This window comes from Pimephales promelas, chromosome 11 (assembly GCF_988280905.1).
Source record: "Pimephales promelas chromosome 11, fPimPro1.hap1.1, whole genome shotgun sequence".
NCBI lineage: Eukaryota > Metazoa > Chordata > Actinopteri > Cypriniformes > Leuciscidae > Pimephales > Pimephales promelas.
Window position 1 is genome coordinate 25,970,918 of NC_142779.1, and position 23,162 is coordinate 25,994,079.

General features: G+C 36.7%; 2 protein-coding genes across 2 annotated transcripts; one reads left to right on the forward strand and one right to left on the reverse strand.

The window, feature by feature from the left end:
• The first annotated feature begins 95 nt into the window (after positions 1-95).
• Positions 96-17,106, forward strand: polr1b (RNA polymerase I subunit B). Its single transcript, XM_039657128.2, has 15 exons — positions 96-319; positions 403-570; positions 2,387-2,533; positions 2,630-2,762; positions 2,848-2,984; positions 7,246-7,469; positions 8,118-8,289; positions 10,298-10,466; positions 10,584-10,865; positions 11,742-11,875; positions 11,985-12,155; positions 14,288-14,444; positions 14,581-14,777; positions 14,860-15,110; positions 15,815-17,106. The coding sequence occupies exons 1-15, from the start codon at positions 146-148 to the stop codon at positions 16,695-16,697; spliced, it is 3,399 nt and encodes a 1,132-aa protein (XP_039513062.2). The 5' UTR covers positions 96-145; the 3' UTR covers positions 16,698-17,106.
• Positions 17,107-18,857: 1,751 nt separating this feature from the next.
• nanp (N-acetylneuraminic acid phosphatase) lies at positions 18,858-21,665 on the reverse strand. The gene is made up of 2 exons (XM_039657073.2): positions 21,504-21,665; positions 18,858-19,598 (listed from the first exon to the last, which is right to left on the reverse strand). Exons 1-2 carry the CDS (start codon positions 21,603-21,605, stop codon positions 18,954-18,956), a joined length of 747 nt encoding a protein of 248 aa, XP_039513007.1. The 5' UTR covers positions 21,606-21,665; the 3' UTR covers positions 18,858-18,953.
• Between the last annotated feature and the right edge of the window lie 1,497 nt (positions 21,666-23,162).

Genomic DNA, 23,162 nt, shown 5'->3' on the forward strand with positions numbered 1-23,162 from the left:
AGGGGATTAAAATTAAATTATATATATATATATATATATATTATATTAAGAAATATATAAATATATTTAAGTAAATACTCTTATTTTGAAATCGTGTAAAAGGAAGTTATGCGCTCTACAAGCACACACGTGTGTGCGCAGCAATATGGATCTCTCAAAGTGGTGTAATCTAAAGTCCGAACCGAGTTTAAAGAATTTGACAGAGGCAGGGTTCGGAGTCCCGAAAGACAAGCAGCACGTTCCTGTGCAAGAGCTGGTGAAGGCGCACATTGAGTCATTTGATCAGGCAGTTACTGATGGATTATGTCGGGTTGTGGAGGTGAGGGGCAGACACGCATGCTTATTCTCTAGGCACTTACATGCACGTGCTGGCTATACAGGTAAAAATATGTTTGTGTTTAGGCCATTCCTCCTTTGGAGTTCTTGTACAAGGGAAACAGAGTCAGCCTGTCTTTTGTGGAGGCCATCATTCATACGCCAGCGGTTCCTAAAGGAGGAATCAGCCGAGATCTGCGGATGTTCCCTGCCGAGTGCAGAGGCAGGCGCTGTACATACAGGGGAAAGCTGGTGGTAAGCATGAGGGTTAAATATGAGAAAATATGGTGAATTGATTGTCATATTGGCAGATCAACTGCAGTTTTTCTAGTGTGTGTGTAACAATATATCGCAATGCAACAATATGTATTGTGGTATAGTATATAACAAGTTTTAATGTAAGTAGCCTACTACATTAAACTACTACATATAATGTATAATGCAATAGAGGATTATTTGTGGGTCCTAATGCCAAATGTCTTATGTTACCAGTAAAAAAGTGGCCTACATTATTTTAAAAATGTCTAACTTAGTGACAGAGTGCAAGCATATTCCTTTAAAATAATTATATATTTTAGCTTCAAAATTATGAATGTTTTTAATCTGGTTACCAGCATCAAGTCTAAACCTATTTGTTTACCCCAACAATGTAATATCATATTTAGCATTTTAATGAATTGTTTTTTTTTTTTTATGTCTTGGAGTATCGCAATAATATCATACAGTATATAAATATAAAAGTGTTTAATTTTTCATCTAGGACCCTTTAACCCTCAAACCCTCAAAAGTATTCACTTTATAGCCCTTAATCTTGTAATTGTGGACAAATGTGGGCACAGAGGACTCAGGTGTGATCCTAATTTTTATTTATTAAAAATATTATATCACTGTCTTCGATAAAGTTTTGTCTATCCATTTATGGTGTTTTTTTTTTGAAGTATTTTTGAATTTATTTACTTCAAAAAGTACCATATTTTCTATGTAAATTATGCCTATTCATTTTTATGTTTTATTTTTTATTTTTTTTTAGCTACATTAAAAAAAAAAAAATCATTCCAATAAGTTCTTAGAGCTAAAACCTAAAGATGAAGTGACTTTGCTGTCACCTGGTGTCTTATTTTGGCTTATTTGAGAATGCTCCCATTCATTTCTATGGGTGCCCATTTTTTACCCAAATACTAGATTGAGGAGTTGGGGTTTTTTTTCACCCACTTAACATCGTAGAATTCAGTCAAAAAAAGTGTTTGTGTTCAGGAGGCAAACTTTGGAAAAGTAGCCAAGTCTTCTACCGCTCAGATCAAGGGAATCACAGAGGGAGAATAGAATGGCAGAAACATATAAAAGTAACACCACAGATTAAATATACTGTAGACTTGCATCTCTATGCTCTCTATAGCAACACAGCAGATCATTTTCCATACCTGGCAAAGGTGCTAAAATGAAATGATAATGAGAAAATATTTTCTGTGGAATCATGTGGTGTTACCATGAAACCCAGTAACACCACAGACAAATAATCACAAATCTAGACTTGACACCTTGACTTGAATCACCATTGGCTAGTACATTTCTTACATTTAATGTCGTCCTTGTGTCGTTCCAAGCCCATAAGACCTCCGTTCATCTTCGGGAACACAGTTTAAGATATTTTAGATTTAGTCCGAGAGCTTTCTGTTCCTCCGTTGAAAATGTATACACGGTATATTGTCCATGTCCAGAAAGGTAATAAAGACATCATCAAAGTTAGTCCATGTGACATCAGTGGGTTAGTTAGAATGATTTGGAGCATTGTAAATACATTTCGGTCCAAAAATAACAAAAAACTACGACTTTATTCAGCATTGTATTGTCTTCCGGTTCCTCTACAATCAGCATCTCATCGGTTTTGCTTCCAGGTGGACAGTTAAATCCTGGAAATCTTGTTTGTAGTATTCAACCAATGCAATCAGACGTTCAGCCAACAGTCATTTCTAAGGCTGAGACTAGTTAGGTCACTGCTTGATATCCAGTCTTGGGTCCTGGAGCCAAGCCAGTTGACGACCGCTGATCTCAGTGTTTTATGATTTCATAGGCTGATGTGAGCTGGTCTGTGGATGGCATTCCCAAAGGAATCATCAAACAGTCTTTGGGACAGGTGCCGATCATGGTCAAATCGAAACTCTGCAACCTTCACGGTCTCTCACCCAAAGAACTCATCAAGCATCACGAAGAAGCTGAGGTATAAATCACACGTCACACAACTGCATGTAACGCCACCATCATACTGTTGTCTTTTGGATAAAAAAAAAAACACTTAGTCTTGTTTTACCGGTAGGAAATGGGTGGTTATTTTGTGGTGAATGGCATAGAGAAGGTGATTCGTCTTCTGATCATGCCGAGGAGGAACTATCCCATCGCTATATCAAGACCAAAGTTTAAGAGCAGAGGACAGGGCTACACTCAGTACGGTGTGTGCTTTATCTTTTTCACAATGAATCATTGAAATAGGATTTTTGAAATACACAGATTGACTTCAGTATTAACTGTTTGCAGGTATTTCAATGCACTGTGTAAAGGAAGAACACACAGCCATCAATATGAATCTACACTACCTGGAAAATGGAACAGTGATGGTGAATTTCATTTACCAGAAAGAGCTGTTCTTTCTTCCCTTGGGCTTTGCGCTGAAGGTAAAAGAAAATAGTTTTATTTTTTTAAAATTTTTTTAACTGTTCAAATCATCCTAAAAGTGTTTCTTTTGTGATAATTGACATTACGCTACTTGTTACCATGTTTATTATTATATGACCCGATTTCACAGTCTGGCTCGGGTTAAGCAAGGATAAGGCCTTTGGTAAATTAGGGCATTTAAGTAGCTTTTATAAATGTGCCTTTAAAAAAACATTACTGGTGTGTCTCTTGAGACAAAACAATGGCCCTGATATAATTTAAGATGCGTCAATGAGGGCTTGAATTTTGGCACGGGATTATTGGTATTGAGCATAATTTTATTCGTTCCCGCAGGTGTCGCACTTATAAGGTGGGAAATATGCACAACAATTTATCAATTAGTTTTGTGGATGAATATGCAAATTAATCCACACAATTTATTAGTTCATTTAGTAATTTTTCGCATTCTGTTTTCAAGGTTGAAATCAAGCTTCCTTGTGCTGTGTGTAAACCATAGACTGTAAAATAGGTGTAAGCCCAAACACATCAAAATGACCCCATTAAACACACAAATACATAGTGAGCATAGATTTAGGTGAGAGAAATGTAACTACCCCCTCAAATGACACCCACCCTTCCCATTTCCAAATTGAAAATCAGGACCTGCATTAAATAGGCTCAAACATGCATTTTGGCCTGGGTCTAGACTTAAAGGAGTAGTTCACCCAAAAATGAACATTTCTGTCATCATTTTCTCACGTTGTTCAAAACCTGTTGGAGTTTCTTTCTTCTATGGGCTCTATGCACGGCGGTATTTCCGGTAAAGCATTAGGGATGCTCGATAACTTCCGCCGATCGTAGAGTCCAATGCAATACCGAGAATTTATATTGAATTTTATACTCCATGGTTATACTAATGAAACGTTAGTCACAAAAACAGATAAAACGGACACCCCTCGTTGTGTTTATGCTTCTTTTTAAAATTATATTAAATAAACATAACTATATATAAAATTACATCTAAACGTATGTACGTTTCGTTTCAAAGACGGGAGGACAGTAAATATTGAAGACTCTGCCATAATCCCGTTTTCTCCGGTTTTCCTCCGCTTTAATCTACACAACCGGAAATGGACGAGCATCCTTACGTCAAATGCGGAACTTATGCGTGCATATAGCCCATTGAACATAAAATCATATATTAAAGAATGGTAACCAAAGAGTTGATGGTAGCCATTGACATCCATAGTAGTTTTTAGCTACTATAGAAGTCAATGGATACCATAAATGATGACAATTTGAACTATCCCTCTAAGCCTTCTCTGTGAAAATGGGCATGTATATTCTATTTTAGTATTTATCTTTGTTTGTTTGTTTGTTTTTTGTATTTACTTCTTAATTTTTCATTTCAGTTTAAAGTCCCCGGTGTGGTGAAAGTTTTTAATGTTGTTTATGTCTATGTGGGGTTTTTAATATGGTTTAAGACAAACCATGTACAAATTAATAAGTCAACACCATTGCTGAGTATTTTTCTCCTTAAAACTGCAGTGAACCAAAGCAAAGACAGTCTCAAAAACACTGTTTGAAATCACTGGTGTTTCTGACGTCACAAACTACCTTCTAACCAATCAAGTCAATGACTGCAAGTGAGTGGAGGAGTAATGAGTGCATTTAGTATATGCGGTTATATGAATATGCAAACTAGCCCCGAGTTTGCATATTCATATAACCGCATATATTAAATGTCAAGGCTGTAGATTCAAGCTGTTTTAAGGCATAAAACTATTGACTACAGGGGGACTTTAAGTTTTAATCATTATAATTGTCCTTTGTAATTTTTATTAAGTTTTTATAAATATATTTTTTTTTCATTTCAGATCTATTTATTTAGAACTTCACCTTAAACTTATTTCAGTTAGTTGTAACATTTCTAATTCATGTTTATTTATTTTATTTTATCTAAAATTATATTTCAGCCTAATTTCAATATCCAAAAATTATTTGTAATAGTTAAACAACAACACCACAACAACTTATTACACAACAAATTCCCAAATAAATAAATATTAGAGGATGCAGGATATATTGATTAAGTTTAAAGGAACACTCTGACTTTTTGGGACTTTAGCCTATTCACCTTACCCCCCAGAGTTAGATAAGTCCATACATACCTTTTTCATCTCCGTGCGTGCTATAAGTCTGTTTGACGCACCCACCGCTAGCCTAGCTTAGCACAAAGACTGGATGTGAATGGTTGCAGCTTTCATACTAATCCAAATGAGTGACAAAATAACGCAAACGTTTTCCTATTTACATGTTGTGGTTTGTATAGTCACAGAGTGTGCAAATATCAAGGCCATATGAGACACAGACATCTTTTGACCGTATAAATACTATATTTTCTGAAGGCGAAGCACTGCTACTTGGGCAGAGTGATAACCATCACCTGAGACGCACCGTGACGAGGAGCAGAGAGTTCGCTCAGTGTTGGAGTAAAGAGTCAGCAATTACTAACGTTAGATAGAAAAGCATAGTTTATCATGGGTGTTTGCTTTATTGTATGAGCTGTGACAATAAACAGTGGAGACCAGGTAATACAGTACCATGTTTCATTGATTTCCAACCAAAAACGCACCCAGATTTATAAATATCACATGAATAAATAATTATTATTACAGGAATCAATATATTTTAAATGCTATTTGTTAGCTGAACCAAATGTATTCAACAGTAGCCTATATAATATACAGTATAATTGCATTACTATAGGATAGAATAAGGGGAAAGTAATAGCACAAATTGTTTTTGAACAATGAACTCACAGCCTATCGTACCCTTTTGCATGCTCAAGTTCGTTATTTCCATGGTTATTTCAAATTTAGGCTACTAGGCGCGCCGCACGCAGGGTGCAAGTTCAACGCGGTGAACGCGCTCGTTTTTTTTCCAAGCGCGTCCGCACCGCATCAAGATAAAAACATATTCATACCCTAATCATATAATAGTGTCACTAACGTTACATTAGCTCTGGCTAATGGCACTTTTACAGTAGGTCATCTAAAAACATAACGGAACACTTACCTCAGCCGCAGGTGATCCACTTGTCCTGTCTGTGCTATCGATGGGATGGCCGTATCCTTCAGCACATTATGGTCCGTGTGGCAAATTCCATTTTTCAAAATAGTCGTCCATTGAAATGTACCGAGCAAACATAATGTCCCTTGATAATCTATTTAGGTGTGTTTGGATAAATATCCAGAGTAAGTTAGCCATTTCTTCATCCAGTCAGCGTTTTTAGTTGGAATTCTGTGAAACATGGTATTACCTCCCCTGCTTACAGTCGCAGCTATTTACAATAGAGCGAAAACCCATGACTCTAAACTACGCTTTTACTATTTATAAATGGCTGACTCTGTTACCCAAACACTGAGCGAACTCTCCGCTCCTCACCACGGCGTGTCTCAGGTGATGCGGTTATTACTCCGCCAAAGTGGCAGTGCTTCGCCTTCAGAGAATAGTTCCCAGGTTTTATACTGTTAAAAGATGTCTGTCTCATTTGACTTTGTTATTTGTACATTCTGTGACTATACAAATCACAACATGTAAATAGGAAAATGTTTGCGTTATTTTGTCACTCATTTGGATTAATATGAAAGCTGCAACCATTCACATCCAGTCTTTGTGCTAAGCTAGGCTAGCGGTGGGTGCGTCAAACAGACTTATAGCACGCACGGAGATGAAAAAGGTATGCATGGACTTATCTAACTATGGGGGGTAAGGTGAATAGGCTAACGTCCCAAAAAGTCGGAGTGTTCCTTTAAGTTTTTATGTGAGTTGTCAGTGGCCTGGGACAATGGACAGTTACACTTTCCATTTTGCACAATTTCATCAGATACTGCAGCAGTCATATGATGACGTCACACTCTGCAGCATATTTTAATGATAATAATTCCAAAAATGCTAAATAATGTGCTAAAAATTTGCCATTCAAAACTTGAACTTTGAAACTCTGCAAAAAAAAAAAAAACACTTTCTTTGCATGAGCTTGTTTCTTTTCTTCATATTTGCATGCATATAAATGTCAGTCACTGGAACAAAAAGTATAGTGGTTCTGCTTCTTTACAAGGTTCTATACAAGTCATTGTACAAACATATTTGACCAGCTCAACTGACCAGAATCAGATGACCAATCAGATTTTCCAGAGAGTGGTGTCATATTTAGGTGCAGGTGCATAATCGCTTTTGTATTTAATGTTTCAAATGCCTTTCCTTTCACCCCAAAAGGCTCTAGTGGATTTCTCAGATTACCAGATCTACCAGGAGCTGATTAAAGGTCGAGAGGAGAACTCTTTCTTTAAGAGCTGTATCTCCGAAATTCTGCGTATGGTCATGGACCAGGGCTGCACAACTAAAGCCAAGGTGCTCAGTTACCTGGGCGAGCGTTTCCGGGTCAAACTCGACCTCCCAGAGTGGTTCACTCACGAGCAGTGTGCTCAGTTCCTGTTAGAGTAAGTCCTAGGTGTTACAGAACCAACACTGGTTTTTTGTTGCTTTTTTGCCCTTTTGTTGATGTACAGTGCTGGTCAGAATTATTTGCCCCCTTGGTAAATATGACCAAAGATGGCTGTAAAAAGTAAATCTGCATTGTTAATCTTTTTGATATTTTATAAAAAAAATTAAAAAAAAAGGAAAAATCTAAACTTTCATTGAAGTAAAATAATAGAAAGTGGGTGGAAAATCACATTCTCCAATTCTCCAAAATGCGTTGGGAAAAATTATTTGCCCCCTTTTATTTAATTCTTTTTGCAACCGCCTTTTTCCAAGATAATGGCTCTGAATCTTTTTCTAATAAATCAATAAATGAATGCAGATAAACAATGTAGATGTATTTTTTACAGCCATCTTTGGTCATTTTTACCAAGTGGGCAAAGAATTCTGACCAGCACTGTAGATGGGTTGGGTGATTGTTAAATAATACTTTTTACTTTAATAATATCAGTTAATTTAGAATTCTTTTTAGTGTTCTTTTTAAGTGTGATCTGTTGGATGTAGAGCTTCATGATATGGCAAAAAATAATAATTGCATTTCAAAATGTATACACATCAACAAATTCCATCAAATGTGGCATTTTACACTGTTAATCTTCTCTTTGCAGTGAATGTCTGTGTATCCACGTGAAGTCAAATTTGGAGAAGTTCTACGTGTTGTGCATGATGACACGGAAGCTCTTTAGCTTTGCCAAACAGGAGTGTATGGAGGAGAACCCTGACAGTCTGATGTTCCAGGAAGTTCTCACACCAGGCCAGCTCTACCTCATGTTCATGAAAGTAAGATCACCTTTATCAACTGTTCACATGTCCCCTTTCATAAATGCTACCATTTAAATGGTTGGGGTTGGTAAGATTTTTTTTAATGCTTTTGACTATGCTCAAGGCTGCATTTATTTGATCAAACAATATTGTTACAATTTAAAATATCTATTTTAAAATGTAATTTATTCATGTAATGGCAAAGCTGAATTTTCAGCACCAATCTTCAGTGTCACATGATCCTTCTGAAATCAGTCTAAAACACTGATTTGGTGCTCAGGAAACATTTATTATGATCAATGTTAAAAACAGTTATGATGCGTAATATTTTTGTTTATTTCAAAAAGAAACCTTTTGTAACATTATAAATATCCTTATAAATGTGACATTCTTTTACTGGCTCCACATGCTGAATCGGGCAAAAACAAGCTCAGACAGACGCCAGCAAACTGATCCGACAAAACCAGACAGTGTCTACTGCCGTCTGTCATGTGGTGTGAAAACTAACAACCCCAAACTTTTAACCAGCAGTGTGTATAGACCATTTCACAAGATGTAAACAACACTGGTCCAGAAGCACTTCCTGTTTCAGTTTTTTAACACTACATTAGGGATGGGACGATAACCGGTTTCACGATAAACCGTGATAAAATGTTATGTACTGACGGTTAGTAATATCGTTTAAAATTGAATTATCATTAAAACCGTGTTTGATTATCGCGATTTTAATAACTCACTGAATCCTGTCGGCCAGTCTGACGCAGGCGCGCAGCATGCAATATTTTTTTTAATTACTATTTGAGAAGGAATGGCGGAAGGCAGTGACCGTGCTCAGGAGATTTTTCAGCCTTTTAAAAGGACCAAATCTGAGGTGTGGTCATATTTTGGGTTTTACAAAAGTCCTGAGGGAAACTTGATCGAGGATGGTCACCCTGTCTGCCGAACAAAAAGTCACTGCAATAGAAACACTTCAAATCTGCCGAGTCGTCTTGTGTGATCATCACCCGAACGCAAGGCAAGTTAACTTTGACCTTAATACCAAAACTACGTCTGGGAAACAATTGGGCACGAAATGTTGTTTTGAGTTGAAACATTTTATGTCACTCACTTGAAATAGACGTCAAGCTTCCGCGAAGAAAAGTTCGTAGCAAGTGGATTTGAGCCAAAGACGAACGAACAACTTCAAACAAGACCATTATTAAGAGTGATATTTTAAGGGATAGTAAAGTATAGATACATCACGTATTAAACCGATTTTATTTATACCACATAATTACGTGGACATATTGAATTGATAATGAGATTAGCTAATGTTTTAAATCTTACCTGTTTATGAATTCATTTTGTAAAACAATCGTCCAGACAAGATATATCACACCAATATTATCAAACTCTGTAAGCAATAAATCAACTCTGATTTCATTTTTGCAATACAATCAAAAACCGGAGACGCAAGACGGCAAGTTGTGTTTGAATGAAACAAGAGCACGTCCGTTGTGATATGGATGTGCGCTGTGTAATAATGTGTTGCTATTGACGACGGGCATTATAAAGAAGCAAATGCCATAGAATAGAATCTTGCCTAAAAAACTGCATAGAGAGGCTTGTTTTATTTGTTGTTTTTTGATTTTCAATTATAAAACTTGTTGAAATGTTTTCAGTGTGAGCATCAGTTCTTTTTGAGCACTTTCATAAATTTTTAACAAAACCGTGATAATATTGATAATCACGATTATTTTGGACACTATAATCGTGATATGAAATTTTCATACCGTCCCATCCCTACACTACATAAAAGCTGGGATAAAATACAACCAACAGAAGATTTAAAACAGAATCAAAAAGTTAAACAAACATCTTTAAGATGTTTTCTTTACATGTGAAATAAAGAAAAAAGTTACAAACAGGAAGTGTTTCTGGACCAGTGTTGTTTACATCTTGTGAAATGGTCTATAGCTGCAAGTTCAAAATGCAGCACATTACAACAACAACAAAAATTCCCAAAGCTGTTCTGAATGTTCCTTAGGAGAAAATGGCTGGCTGGCTGTTGTCGTTTAAAAGGATCTTGGAAAAGAAAAGTGAAAGACTGGGAGAGCTGACCACAAATGGTTTAACCAAAATCTTCAACATGGCTACAGATCTCACCAATGCCTTTGAGTATATGTTAGCCACAGGAAACCTCCAGTCCAAGACAGGTATGAAACTGGTATTGTAAACGTGCCACATTAATACAGAATGAAGTCACAGAACTGATGTGCGGTCACAGGTTTTCCATTTGCATCAATAGATAAAATTTGTCTTTTCAACCCCAGGTCTGGGCATGCTGCAGAACACCGGACTGTGCGTCGTGGCGGATAAGCTGAACTACATCCGATACCTGTCTCATTTTCGCTGCGTGCACAGAGGAGCCGCCTTCGCTAAGATGAGGACCACGAGTGTGCGGAAGCTGCTGCCAGAGTCTTGGGGATTCCTGTGTCCGGTACACACTCCTGACGGAGATCCGTGCGGCCTCATGAACCACCTGACAGCCCAATGTGAGATTGTGGCACAGGGGCATCCCACAACCACCCTGCCTGCGCTGCTCTGCTCTCTGGGTATATAACATCTTTTCATTGTTAATCAAGATCATCACTTGGCTCTAGCAAAATGGCTATAATTAGGACTGGCGGACTACATGGTTAGTCGAAATAAAACCAAAATCTCAATATAGTTTCACAAAGACTGTGATTTAATTGAATAAATAAACACACTGCATGTTTCAGAGTGAAGCATGGCACTGTTTTTACAAGCAAGCAGCTCATAATCCAGTGTTTTCAGTGTGGCTCTGTTCACAGTACATGCAGCTCTGCACAAAATGGACTGCATCTGCTCTGAGTTTGGGTCATGCGCAACAACAAAAGAGAAAAAAAAAAGCTCTATGGTTTAAAGTCTGAACATAAATAAATTAAGACCATAATTATTGTATTGTAATTTTAGTTACAATACAGTACTACAAAATAAAATTATGCTTGTTTTTTTTTTTTAATGTAAATTATTTCTTATTTTGTCTATTATTGTTTTAAAAAAAAAAGCTTTTTAAATGCAATTGCAATTTTTATACTATTACATTGTTTTTCCCAAATCGTGCAGCCCTATCTGTAATATCCAATGAAGAATTCAGATGACGCAAACTCTGAATCAACATATACCAATGATACATTTTTCTAAATGTCATAATGTAATAATTTAAGGCAGAAACAATGAGCTCATTGACGTATTGAGTTATGTTAACAAATGATTGTTTATTTTAGTACACTTTTAACTAACTGTGATTTTGTATATGTACATTTCTGAAATACATAACTTAGTTACCGCTGATAAGATCACTCTAAATTGTAATGTGGAATAATGCATTTTCTGTAAAGCTGTTTTGAAACGATGGGTATTGATTAAACGCTATACAAATCAATGTGAAACTATTTTATCACCAGGTGTGACTGCTGTAGACGGTAGCCCCAGTCAGCCTTATTCAGACTGTTATCCTGTCATACTGGACGGGGCCATGATTGGCTGGGTTGAAAAAGAAGTGGCGCCCTCAGTCGTCGAATCTCTACGCAGATTTAAGGTGGGAAATGATTTAGTTTTTTTTTTTTTTTTTTTTTGCAGTTTCCTTTTCCTTGATCAATTTATTGAGTGTTTTATCATATAAATTTGAACATTTGTGACATCTGCAGGTGCTGAGAGAGAAAAAAGTGCCACCCTGGACTGAGATTGTTCTGGTTCCTCAGACGGGTAAAGCCAGTTTGTACCCAGGCCTCCATCTGTTCACCACACCCTGTCGCATGGTGCGGCCTGTCCGAAACCTAGGCCTGGGCAAACAGGAACTTATTGGCACTTTTGAACAGGTGAGAAGTTGTTGTAGAAAAGTTGTTAACTCAGGCACCACTGATAATCATTTGGTTGGCTTGAAGTAATGAATACTTGTTTGTTAACAAATGATTGTCTAATTTACCGGTACTAAATAAATGCCTCACCTCCGGTGCCGTACACTCTCTACATTCCCTTTAGCACATCTAGTGGATGCATAACACAAACCCAGTCAAACGGAAATCAGAGTGATCCTGCCAATGACTAACGTTAGTTTCCATCACCTCCCAAAAGATGATGAATCTTCCTGTGTACATTTGTTTAAATGTGATTTTAGAAAAATTTTCTAAAATAGGTAATTCATTGAAGGTGCGCCTTATAATCCGGTGCGCCTTAAAATGCGGAAAATATGGTAATACGATTTTAGCTAACTGTGATTTTGTATATGTACATTTCTGTACATTTTTACCTCTGTAACAGTACAGTAACCTAGTAACAGAAGTCCTATATACTTCCTTTGAACATTGTTTTTTTATTTTATCCACAAGTTTCCTACGCCCCATGAGGCCTTGCGTCAAAAGTGGGCGTGACTTCCGGTTGGAAGAAAACAAAGCCCGACTTGACATGCTTGACACTCGTTCATTCAACAGTTGACAGTCATTCAAGTTATAGCGATCCAAACTCGCTAACGATGTGGGAACACAACCTCAACGAAATTCAAAAGGGTGAAATAACAGTACCTTTACCTCTGCAGTAGTTGATTGGGAGTATTATAATAACATTATTAATAATCAATACTCATCAAGGCATGGTGACAGACAGTTGTGCGAGCTGACAAACAATTAAAATAAAAAATACACACTTAGTCATTGTGCTTTGGAGTTTATTCAAAATTATAAATGAATGTGCTACTTGAATACATTAACTGGCACATTTGGTATTCTGTCAACTCAGGCTTTGATCCTGAGTTTAGGTGTAACATCAGTAGCGAACAACCAATCACATGCTGATAGAGTTTATAGAATAATACGAATTTAAACAAATGTACACAGGAAGATTCATCATCTTTTGGGAGGTGATGGAAACTAACGTTAGTCATTGGCAGGATCACTCTGATTTCGTTTTCGGCTTATGTTCAAAACAATCACGTTTAAGCCACTGAATTAGTTTAGTCCGGTTATACATACAACCGCGAACAGCACATGTTGTACCTGAGCTCCGTAACGACATTTCTCATAAAGATTTGCATCTTTAAATAGTAAAATAATTCTCCGAAAAACAGCTAGCATCTTCGCTAACTAACACACAAAATACCATTGGAATGCTACTTCCGCCGCCTCACCGGAAGTTTCACCCACTTTAATTTTTACAGGAGCGCCCCTCGGAAACTTGTGGATTTATTTTTTTTTTTTTAACCTGGCACATAACTTCAGCCTGTTCTGATTTAGCATGTCCTAGCAATGACCCCAAATAAAAAAAAAAAAATGTGTTTGAATGTTTAAATTGACAAGGCTAAAAAACGTCCAAATGATAAACTTTCATGATGATACAGGACTCGCCCAAACGGGACCGTGACAGTTCTGTCAACTCTTGGCCATCGGGCAGTCCTTATGGTCCAGACCTGCATTTAGATCTAGCGTGTTTCAGTTGTTCACGTGTAAGCCTTTTTCTTTCTCTCACAGTGAGTGTGAGCGAAAGCGATAGAGGGCGCTCTCGACCAATCAAAGTAAAGCTCAGCAGGCAATGAAATTATATCTGCGCTAAAAGTATTTTTTGCCTCTAACTCAAACACACATGACTGAAATTGTGCAATTTACTAGCCATTGGCTAATTAAAAAAATGTTTTAGTCATCTAGAATGCAATTTGGTCGCCTAGGAAATGATTTACTCGCATTGTAAAGGGTTGTTGTAGTTCTTTTCCTCACTGAAGCAGTTTAATACAGTCTTTAACCTTTGTCTTTTTGTCCAATTTTAAATGATTTTTTTTACTTCAAATCAACGTTTGTAATGTTGTGATTAACCTCATCGCTGATTGGTTGGTTTCTTCGCTGATAAGTCTTACAAAGATTCTTTTAAAATCCCCATTCCTACAAAAACTTCTGGAACCAAGCCTTGGCCACTGAAAAAAAAAAAAGTGGGCTGGAAGTTCATCACTCTTTACTGTTTTCAGGTGTACCTGAATGTGGGCATCTTTGAAGAAGAGTTAGAGGAGGGAGTGACCACACATCAAGAGCTGTTTCCTCACAGCATGTTGAGCGTGGTTGCAGAATTCATCCCTTACTCTGATCACAACCAGAGCCCCAGAAACATGTACCAGTGCCAGATGAGTAAGACTTCCTCTTTTTTCTTTTGTGTTTTTGATGGATTATATCTAAATTACTACTTTCTGTCATAACATGTCTACAAATATCCTAAAACAAATGAACTATGGGCTGCAACTTAATTGACATCATCCCATCTTAGGTAAACAGACCATGGGCTTCCCAATGCATGCATACCAGGAACGATCCGACAATAAACTGTACCGTCTGCAGACCCCCCAGAGTCCTCTGGTCAGACCCACGATGTACGATCACTACAACATGGACAATTACCCTATTGGCACAAACGCAATAGTGGCTGTCATTTCTTACACTGGCTACGATATGGAAGATGCTATGGTAAGCATAGTTTCCCATTAGTACATTATGAAACGTCCTTTTGCATTTGTTAATATTGTTCATCCTTTTGAACTTTCTCCAGATTGTCAATAAGTCCTCATGGGAGCGTGGCTTTGCTCATGGTTTTGTTTATAAGACCGATGTCATAGATCTGGGCAAAAAGGTCAAAGGCGAAGACAGCATTGTGTTTGGGGTAAAGCCAGGGGACACCACATTACTGGGCAGACTGGATGCAGATGGATTGCCATTTATTGGATCCGTGCTGAAGTATGGAGACCCTTACTACAGCTACATCAATCTTAATACCGGCCAGAGTCGTGTGGTCTATTTCAAGTAAGATATCACTTTAGTTACTTTGGCTTTTAATGAAAAAAAATTGCCTTTTAATGAAGTCGTCATAGTCATTCATTTTATTCCATTTCAGTTTTATTTTTATATGGTTTTTATACTATTCTAATATTTATTATTATTTTGATTATACTTAAATTTACAAGTTTTAATTTTTGGTTGGTCAATTCAATTATTAATATATATATATATATCTTTGCGAAGTTGGTCATATTCGTTAAAAAAAAAAAAAAACATTCACAAATAATCTGTCACAAAAGAAATTCACCAAAAAACTACTTTCTTTTGTCTTGTTGACAAGATTTACACTGCTTTACTGACATAGCCAAGTACTGCTAAAATTTTACTGAGGAAATGTTAAAACTGTTATTTTTTTTTTTATGCAACAAAATAATTATTAACTATTCTAATTTTAAAAGCTCTATCACTAGGCAAACAGACAATGTACAAATTTCAATCTACTTATTTTTATATTTTGTATTATAATGTTTAGTACAGACTACTGCAGATTTGTTTTCTCGTTTACCACTGACCTTATTTCAGGCATTAAATCAAAAACCCATTGACTTCAGGACAATGGAACCTGAAGTACTCCAATATTAACCTAATTTCTGGGGGGGTTTGGCCTACAAAAAAACATCATCCCTGCAGCATTGATTATTGATTTCTGAACACCTATTTCTCCTCAGGTACCAGGAGAGCAGCATAGTGGACAATATCAAGGTGTGCAGCAATGACACCGGCACTGGCCGTTTCAAGTACATTTGCATCACAAACCGCATTCCCAGGAACCCGACCATTGGTGACAAGTTCGCCAGTAGACACGGTCAGAAAGGAATCCTGAGCCGCCTGTGGCCCGCGGAGGACATGCCATTCACCGAGAGCGGCATGAGCCCGGACATCCTGTTCAACCCTCATGGCTTCCCCTCCAGAATGACCATCGGGATGCTGATCGAGAGCATGGCTGGAAAATCTGCGTCACTCCACGGCCTGTCTCACGACGCCACACCCTTCAAGTTCTCAGAGGAAAGCTCTGCGTTGGAGCACTTTGGCGAGATGCTTAAAGCCGCGGGATACAACTTCTACGGAACAGAGCGGCTCTACTCCGGCATCAGCGGCTTGGAGCTCGAGGCTGACATCTTCATCGGGGTGGTTTACTACCAGCGCTTGCGTCACATGGTCTCTGACAAGTTCCAGGTGCGAACTACGGGAGCGAGAGATAAAGTGACCAATCAGCCGCTGGGAGGGAGGAACGTGCAGGGAGGGATCCGGTTTGGAGAGATGGAACGGGATGCTTTGCTGGCTCACGGGACGTCGTTTCTGCTTCACGACCGGCTGTTTAACTGCTCAGATCGCTCCGTGGCGCAAGTTTGCATAGATTGCGGCAGCCTGCTGTCGCCGCTTCTGGAAAAGCCTCCTCCTCATTGGTCAACTACACGGCATCGGGAAACATACTGCTTGTTGTGCAATAAGAGCGACTCTATTGAGACTGTATCCGTTCCTTATGTGTTCAGATACTTCGTAGCAGAGCTTGCTTCAATGAACATAAAAGTCAAATTAGATGTCAAGTAAAGAACTGTATTCAGTTTTTCGCGTTCGTGGAAAATAAAGTGCCTGACAGTATAATGTGAAGAAAAAAGGTAACATGCTTTATTCGCTTGAGTTTTTGTCTCACTCGTATAAAGAAATGCGTCTGTATGAGTGTGGCCATCAACAATATTTCCTTATCAATTGTAATTAGCGCCAATGTGGACTATTTTCATATCAATAGCAATAAGCACTTAAGTGGACTATATACATTTTTCAAGGTTTTTCATGCATATGAATTGCAGTTCATTTGGTTCTATTAAATTTTTTGTACTTTTCAGGAAGCACAAACCCACCTCCATTAATTGTTCGTAATTACTAATATTACGATTTATTCGTTTTATTTAGTAACATTTTAATTATTTCATTAAAGTTTTAAGATTTAAGACTTGAATATATTTATTGAAACTGATTCTGTCTCTTTTTGACAAATTTATTAAAAAAACACAACAGAGTAATTTGTTAGTAAAGCAGACCACAATACATTGTTGTTCTGTAGCAGTTGAGGTACACAGTTATGATAGAAATTCTTGATCATGAGTAAGAATGTGTTATATCTCCAATGTTTATGCCCAGATGGAACAGAAAATGGGAGAAAAGATAGTCACATCCATGAGCAGATAACAAATGCATGAATAGGATTTGTGGCGACGCGGATCTCACTGTTCTCAATCGCCATATATCACACACGTTGACCTGTTTTATAAAATCATTAAACAACTTTGAAAGGCTAAATCGGAGATATTTTAGACCTATCAACTATAATGCACAACATTGAAGTCAACGGCCATCACAAGATAGTCATTAAAACTTAGTATCATACGAACAAGCAGTTAATAGACTACACTATCGTATTCATTAGGGGCATACTCAGAAAAAAACTCCATCTAATACTGGACCATGTACAGAGGACATAAGTACTGCGACAATCTGCATTATTCGTAGAACAATGTATGGAAATGGGAAGGCACCAATACCAGTATCAGAACCCCCTTATTTTTCTGCCAGAAGCTAGTTATTTTAGTTTATAAAGTTTTAAATAAATATATTTTTTTCTTACAAAAACCCATCGCTTTTATCAGAAGGTCTTTATTAACCCCCTCGTGTCTTATGGATTACTTTTGTAATGAATGGATGCAATTTTGGACTTCAAAATCAGGACCGCCATTCAATACCACTATAAAGCTTGGAAGAACAACGATATATATATATATATATATATATATATATATATATATATATATACACACACACACATATAACTCTGTGTTCATCTGAAAGAAGATAGACATATACACCTAGGATGTCTTAAGGGGATAAATCAAATATTAGGGTGAACTATCCCTTTAAGGTCAGGAATCGGACACTTATAAAAATTTAAATTCCTCTTATAGATTGCTTTGTGTGCACTTTAATATGATTTTAAACCATTCAAGTGCAAGAAGACTCACGCTGTTTTCTGTGCAGTGCGCACATCCAAAGCCGCAATACTAATTCTCTTGCACTTGAACAGACAAATACACAAAAATGTCAAAATATTCAAGTAAACACATGCAGCTATGTCTTAAGATAACGTAAACGGCTCACAAACTAGACGCGTCAGGCGCGAATTTGACGCGCGATTCGCGTCCGGTGTGAACGTAGCATAATATATTAATTCAATCCATCTTAAAGTGATAGCAACCGAAAATTATTGCTGCCATCTCCATAATGTTAATCAAACAACAAAAGATAAAGAGAAAATGTTCATTTTATTCATAAAGTTCACTGTTATTTTACATTTGATTACAGTGTCTGTACCTGAATACCTGAAAATCTTAAATCGTATCTCCATCTCAATTCAGTATTTATTTGTGCGAGTGTGTACTTGTATTTAAATAATGCTTGAAATTTATATTAGTTGTTTTTCGCCACAATTAAATGTTTTGCAAAAAGACTAAAAATAAATGTGATTTTTTTTTTTTTTTTACCTTAATGGAATAGAAAGTAGGAATCGCTAAGGGGAATCGCTAAAATACCCAGCCCTAATTAGAAATAGAAGCAGAACAACATCACTGTAAAAACAGCATGCTTCGTGCCATTTGACTTCATTAAAAATATCTTCATTTGTGTCCCAAAGAATGAAAGGAATTAGCTGAGAGTGAGTAACTGATGACAGGATTTTAATTTTGGAGTGAACTATCCCTTAAAAACGTTTTACCTGACGTGAGTCATCACATTTTTCAAGTGCGTATTAAGTTATCACTTCAACATCAGTTCAGCTAGAACGTCATTCAGATTCAACACACTAGGGATAGTGTAGTCTGGAGTCACAGAGCCCTGCGGGAGAGATTTACAGTCACTGTTTATCCATACGGTCGCTCGCACTCCTGCATTAACGCCTCCCTGGATGTCAGTACTGAGAGAATCTCCCACCATGATGCAGTCCTGTGGCAGAACTCCCGCAGACTTGAAGCAGTGAGTGAAGATGGAGAGCGCCGGTTTCTGCTCAGGATAATCTCCCCCGACTACCACCACACTAAAGAGACCCTTACATCTCACAGCTTCGATCTTCTCCCACTGCGTCTGACTATCGCCGTTGGTGAGCAGAAGCAGTTTGTAATATTTCCGCAGTTCTTCCAGGAGAGATTGAATCTCAGGAGACAGAGTCAGCGCCTGTAAACGTGTGTTCTTCCATGTGTAGTAGCAACTGGTGGCCAGATCCGGATCAGGATCTGTGCCCTGTGTCTCCTGTAGGGCTTCATACCAGTGACAGATCCTCACACTATCTATTGTTTTTCCGTCTGATGGGTCGAACGATTCATGACGAAGCTTTCGTAAATAGCACTCACAGATGTCTCTGATGTGGCTTTCCTGCACAGGTGTCGACTTCAGAAGCTCATACACCTAAATTAAGAGCACATTTTTTAAACAAAAAAAGTCAAATATATATATTTTTTTTTTGTATTTTATTAAAAGACATTCATACAGTCTTAAAGGAGTAGTTTACTTTTCAAAAAAACTTGCTGATAATTTACTCACTCCCATGTCATCCAAGATGCCCATGTCTTTCTTCAGTCGAAAAGAAATTAAGGTTTTTGATGAAAACATTCCAGGATTTTTCTCCTTCTAATGCCCTTCAATGGGAACCAAACGCTGAAAGGTCCAAAAGACACTTTCAGTGCAAACTGTTCAAAGGGCTTTAAACGATTCCAGACGATGAATAAGGGCCTTATCAAGCGAAATGATCACTCATTTAATAAATAAATAATCTTTTTTCCAAGTCATTTGGTTCATTCAACGAATGAATTGACTTGGAAAGAGATTTGTTCATTTTGATGAATGTGTTCGAACAGGAGAGTCACAAATGTGCATCGCAGTACAAAGCAAGGCGAGCATTTGAGCTTATAAAACTTGAACTTTGTTATTTTTTTTCTTAAATGAGCGATCGTTTCGCTTGATAAGACCCTTATTCATCGTCTGGAATCGTTTAAAGCCCTTTGAACAGTTTGCACTGAAACTGTCTTTTGGACCTTGAACCGTTTGGTTCCCAATGAAGTGTATTATATGGAGAAAAATGCTGAATTGTTTTAATCAAAAACCTTAATTTCTTTTCAACTGAAGAAAGAATGACATGGACATCTTGGATGACATGGGGGTGAGTAAGTGTCGAGTAAGTGTACAAATAATTTTTGAGAACAATAAAAAAAAAAAAGTCCATATTTAGGTCCACATATGTAGACAATTTCAACATCAGTCAGATTCAGTACACAAAAGAGCCTTTTAGAAACAGCTCTACTCAGCAAAGGTCTCACATTACTAGACCTAGTGATTGAGTTTGTGTCCCAGGCCAGCCATTGAAAAATACAGCAAAATAGTCAGAAAGCCATATTGGTCTTTCTGATCATTTTGCTGTATTTTTCAACTTGGGTTTATTATTTTTTTAGTCAATTGATTCAACCGTATATGAAGAGTTCAGATGCAAAAGCCTCTAAGTGCCATTTGAAATTTTCTTCTAGAATGATCATTTTTATCAAGCTTGTATATTTAAGTTCAGTAATTTCAGTTAAATTGCAATGAAGATTACCTATTAATTGAAATATCACCTATGAAATATTGTTGATTTAGTATTGTTCCTTGTATTTCTACTGTGTAAAGCACTTTGAGAAGCTCCTTGGAGGCACTATAGAAAATAAAGTTATTGTTGATATAAATTATTGTTATTATTGATTGATGTATACCAGTGCTTGAAACTGATGGGGGGCTGGGGGATCTCGCTTATAACATTTGACTGAATTTCCTGGACTGAAAATACATCTTATATATATATATATATATATATATATATATTGATCAATAAAAAAGGCTGTTCTTTAAAGTGTGCATAATAATATCCATAGAAATGCGTACGAAATGAGGCAAGGGTGTAAAATTACATTTAGGGCACGAAGACATTTTTTTTTTTTTTTTCAAGGAAAACATCGTTTTGATGATCAAAGATGAGTTTTAAGGGATACAATAATTGACTACAAGAGGGACTTTAAGCCTTTTTAATAAATAGTTTGTTATGAATACAATCAAATAAATGTGTATATTTTGTAAGCCCATAGAATTGCACCAAAATAAAAATCTTATGGTGGGGACCCCCTATGAGACTTGATTCAATTCGACCACTGCATACTTCGGACTCGGAGTACATCAATGAATAGCTAAACATATGTGTCAAAAAAGATAGGAACAGTACGGGTACCAGAAGTATCAGCTGTTCCTAATAAGCGTCAGTTTGAGCATTTTTCATATACATGCATTTACCTTCTGAATGGCAATTCGTCCTGCACCAGCTGTATCGACCAGCGTGTTATCCAAGTCGAATATAATCGACAAAACTCCTCGACTTTCCATCACTTTACACATAAACGTCCGATATGGACTACAGTCAGTTCCGAACACGCGGAACTCCGGCTACTGACGTCAGACATGTATTGTGACGCAGCACTCAATTTGCATCATGGGAGATGAAGTTCCTGTTAGTCATTTTTTTAAGACTGTTCATAACAAGTCAGTTACATTAAAACGTAGATTGGCATTAGCGGTTGACAGGGCGTCTATCTCTATATGATGTCTGTGAATTTTCAACTAAAATCTTAAATAACAATAATAATAATAATAATAATAATAATTATTATTATTATTATTATTATTATTATTATTATTATTATTATTATATACTTTATATTAAATACAATACTTTATATTAGTATAATACTTTATATTAGTATACTACTTTATATTAGTAGGCCTATAATATATTATTAATATATTAATTAAATATAATACAAATATTAAAATATACATATTTTACTTCACACAGTTGAAGACTTTGCCAATGTGTAACCTGTTTACAAATAACAAATATATTTTTCACTATAACACTTCTTTTCACCCAAAATACAAAAAGGAAATAATTAAACTTATAATTTCGGAACAATTGAGATGCAATCACAACCATGACCACATGAGGGCATCATAGCGGAGTGAACACAAATTCAACCACATCACTACAACTCTGTCCAAGACTGAAACTTTTGGCTCTTTTAGTTACTGGATTGTAGGCCATTCTCTACTGTGAAACAAAACTGAATGCATTTAGCTGCTATTTCAGAGTTTCTGAATGATTTCCCAAAGTTTCTGCTTTCATTCGGTCGCAGCATACCATACAGATGTTGTGATAGGAAGGCATTCAGTAGGCTAAGACTGAAACTTGTGGCTCTTTTAGTTATTGGATTGAATGCCATTCTCTACTGTAAAACAAAACTGAATGTCTTATCATAACATCTGTATGGTATGCCGAGACTGTATCGTAGAGAATGAAAGCAGAAACTTTGGGAAATCATTCAGAAACTCTGAAATAGCACCTAAATGCATGAGAATCGTTTCATTATTTACCCGTCCTCAAGTTGTTCCAAAGGCATGCTGATATTGTTTTTGTTAAACTCAAAATAGGAACAAGAGGAATCATGAAAAAATATATGGACTGTATTTACAAATTTATATTATTAAAACATATTTTGGGTCTTTGAGGACAGTATGACACTTTAATTTACAATCATATTGCAATGTCTACATTGGTAAGAAATTAGGTTTATCTATCACATTAGCTGTGTTAATTATACATTGTTGCATAATGATACGTTCAAAAAAATAAACTGAGAAAACGCCTAATTTTTGGCATTAAATTGTGTTTTAACAGTTATTTTTTCAGTGGATATTGTCAGCACATGTGTTCTGTGTATCTGGAATGCATTTATTGACAGCCTACCCAACCTGCTAAGGATTTGATGAAAAAAAATAATTTTTCAATTTTTTCTGATAAAAAAATAAAGGCTTTTTTTTTTTTTCATTATTTCTGCAGAGCAGACCCTCCAATTATTTGTTCTTAGGGTCAAAGTTACCAGAAAAAACACAGATAAA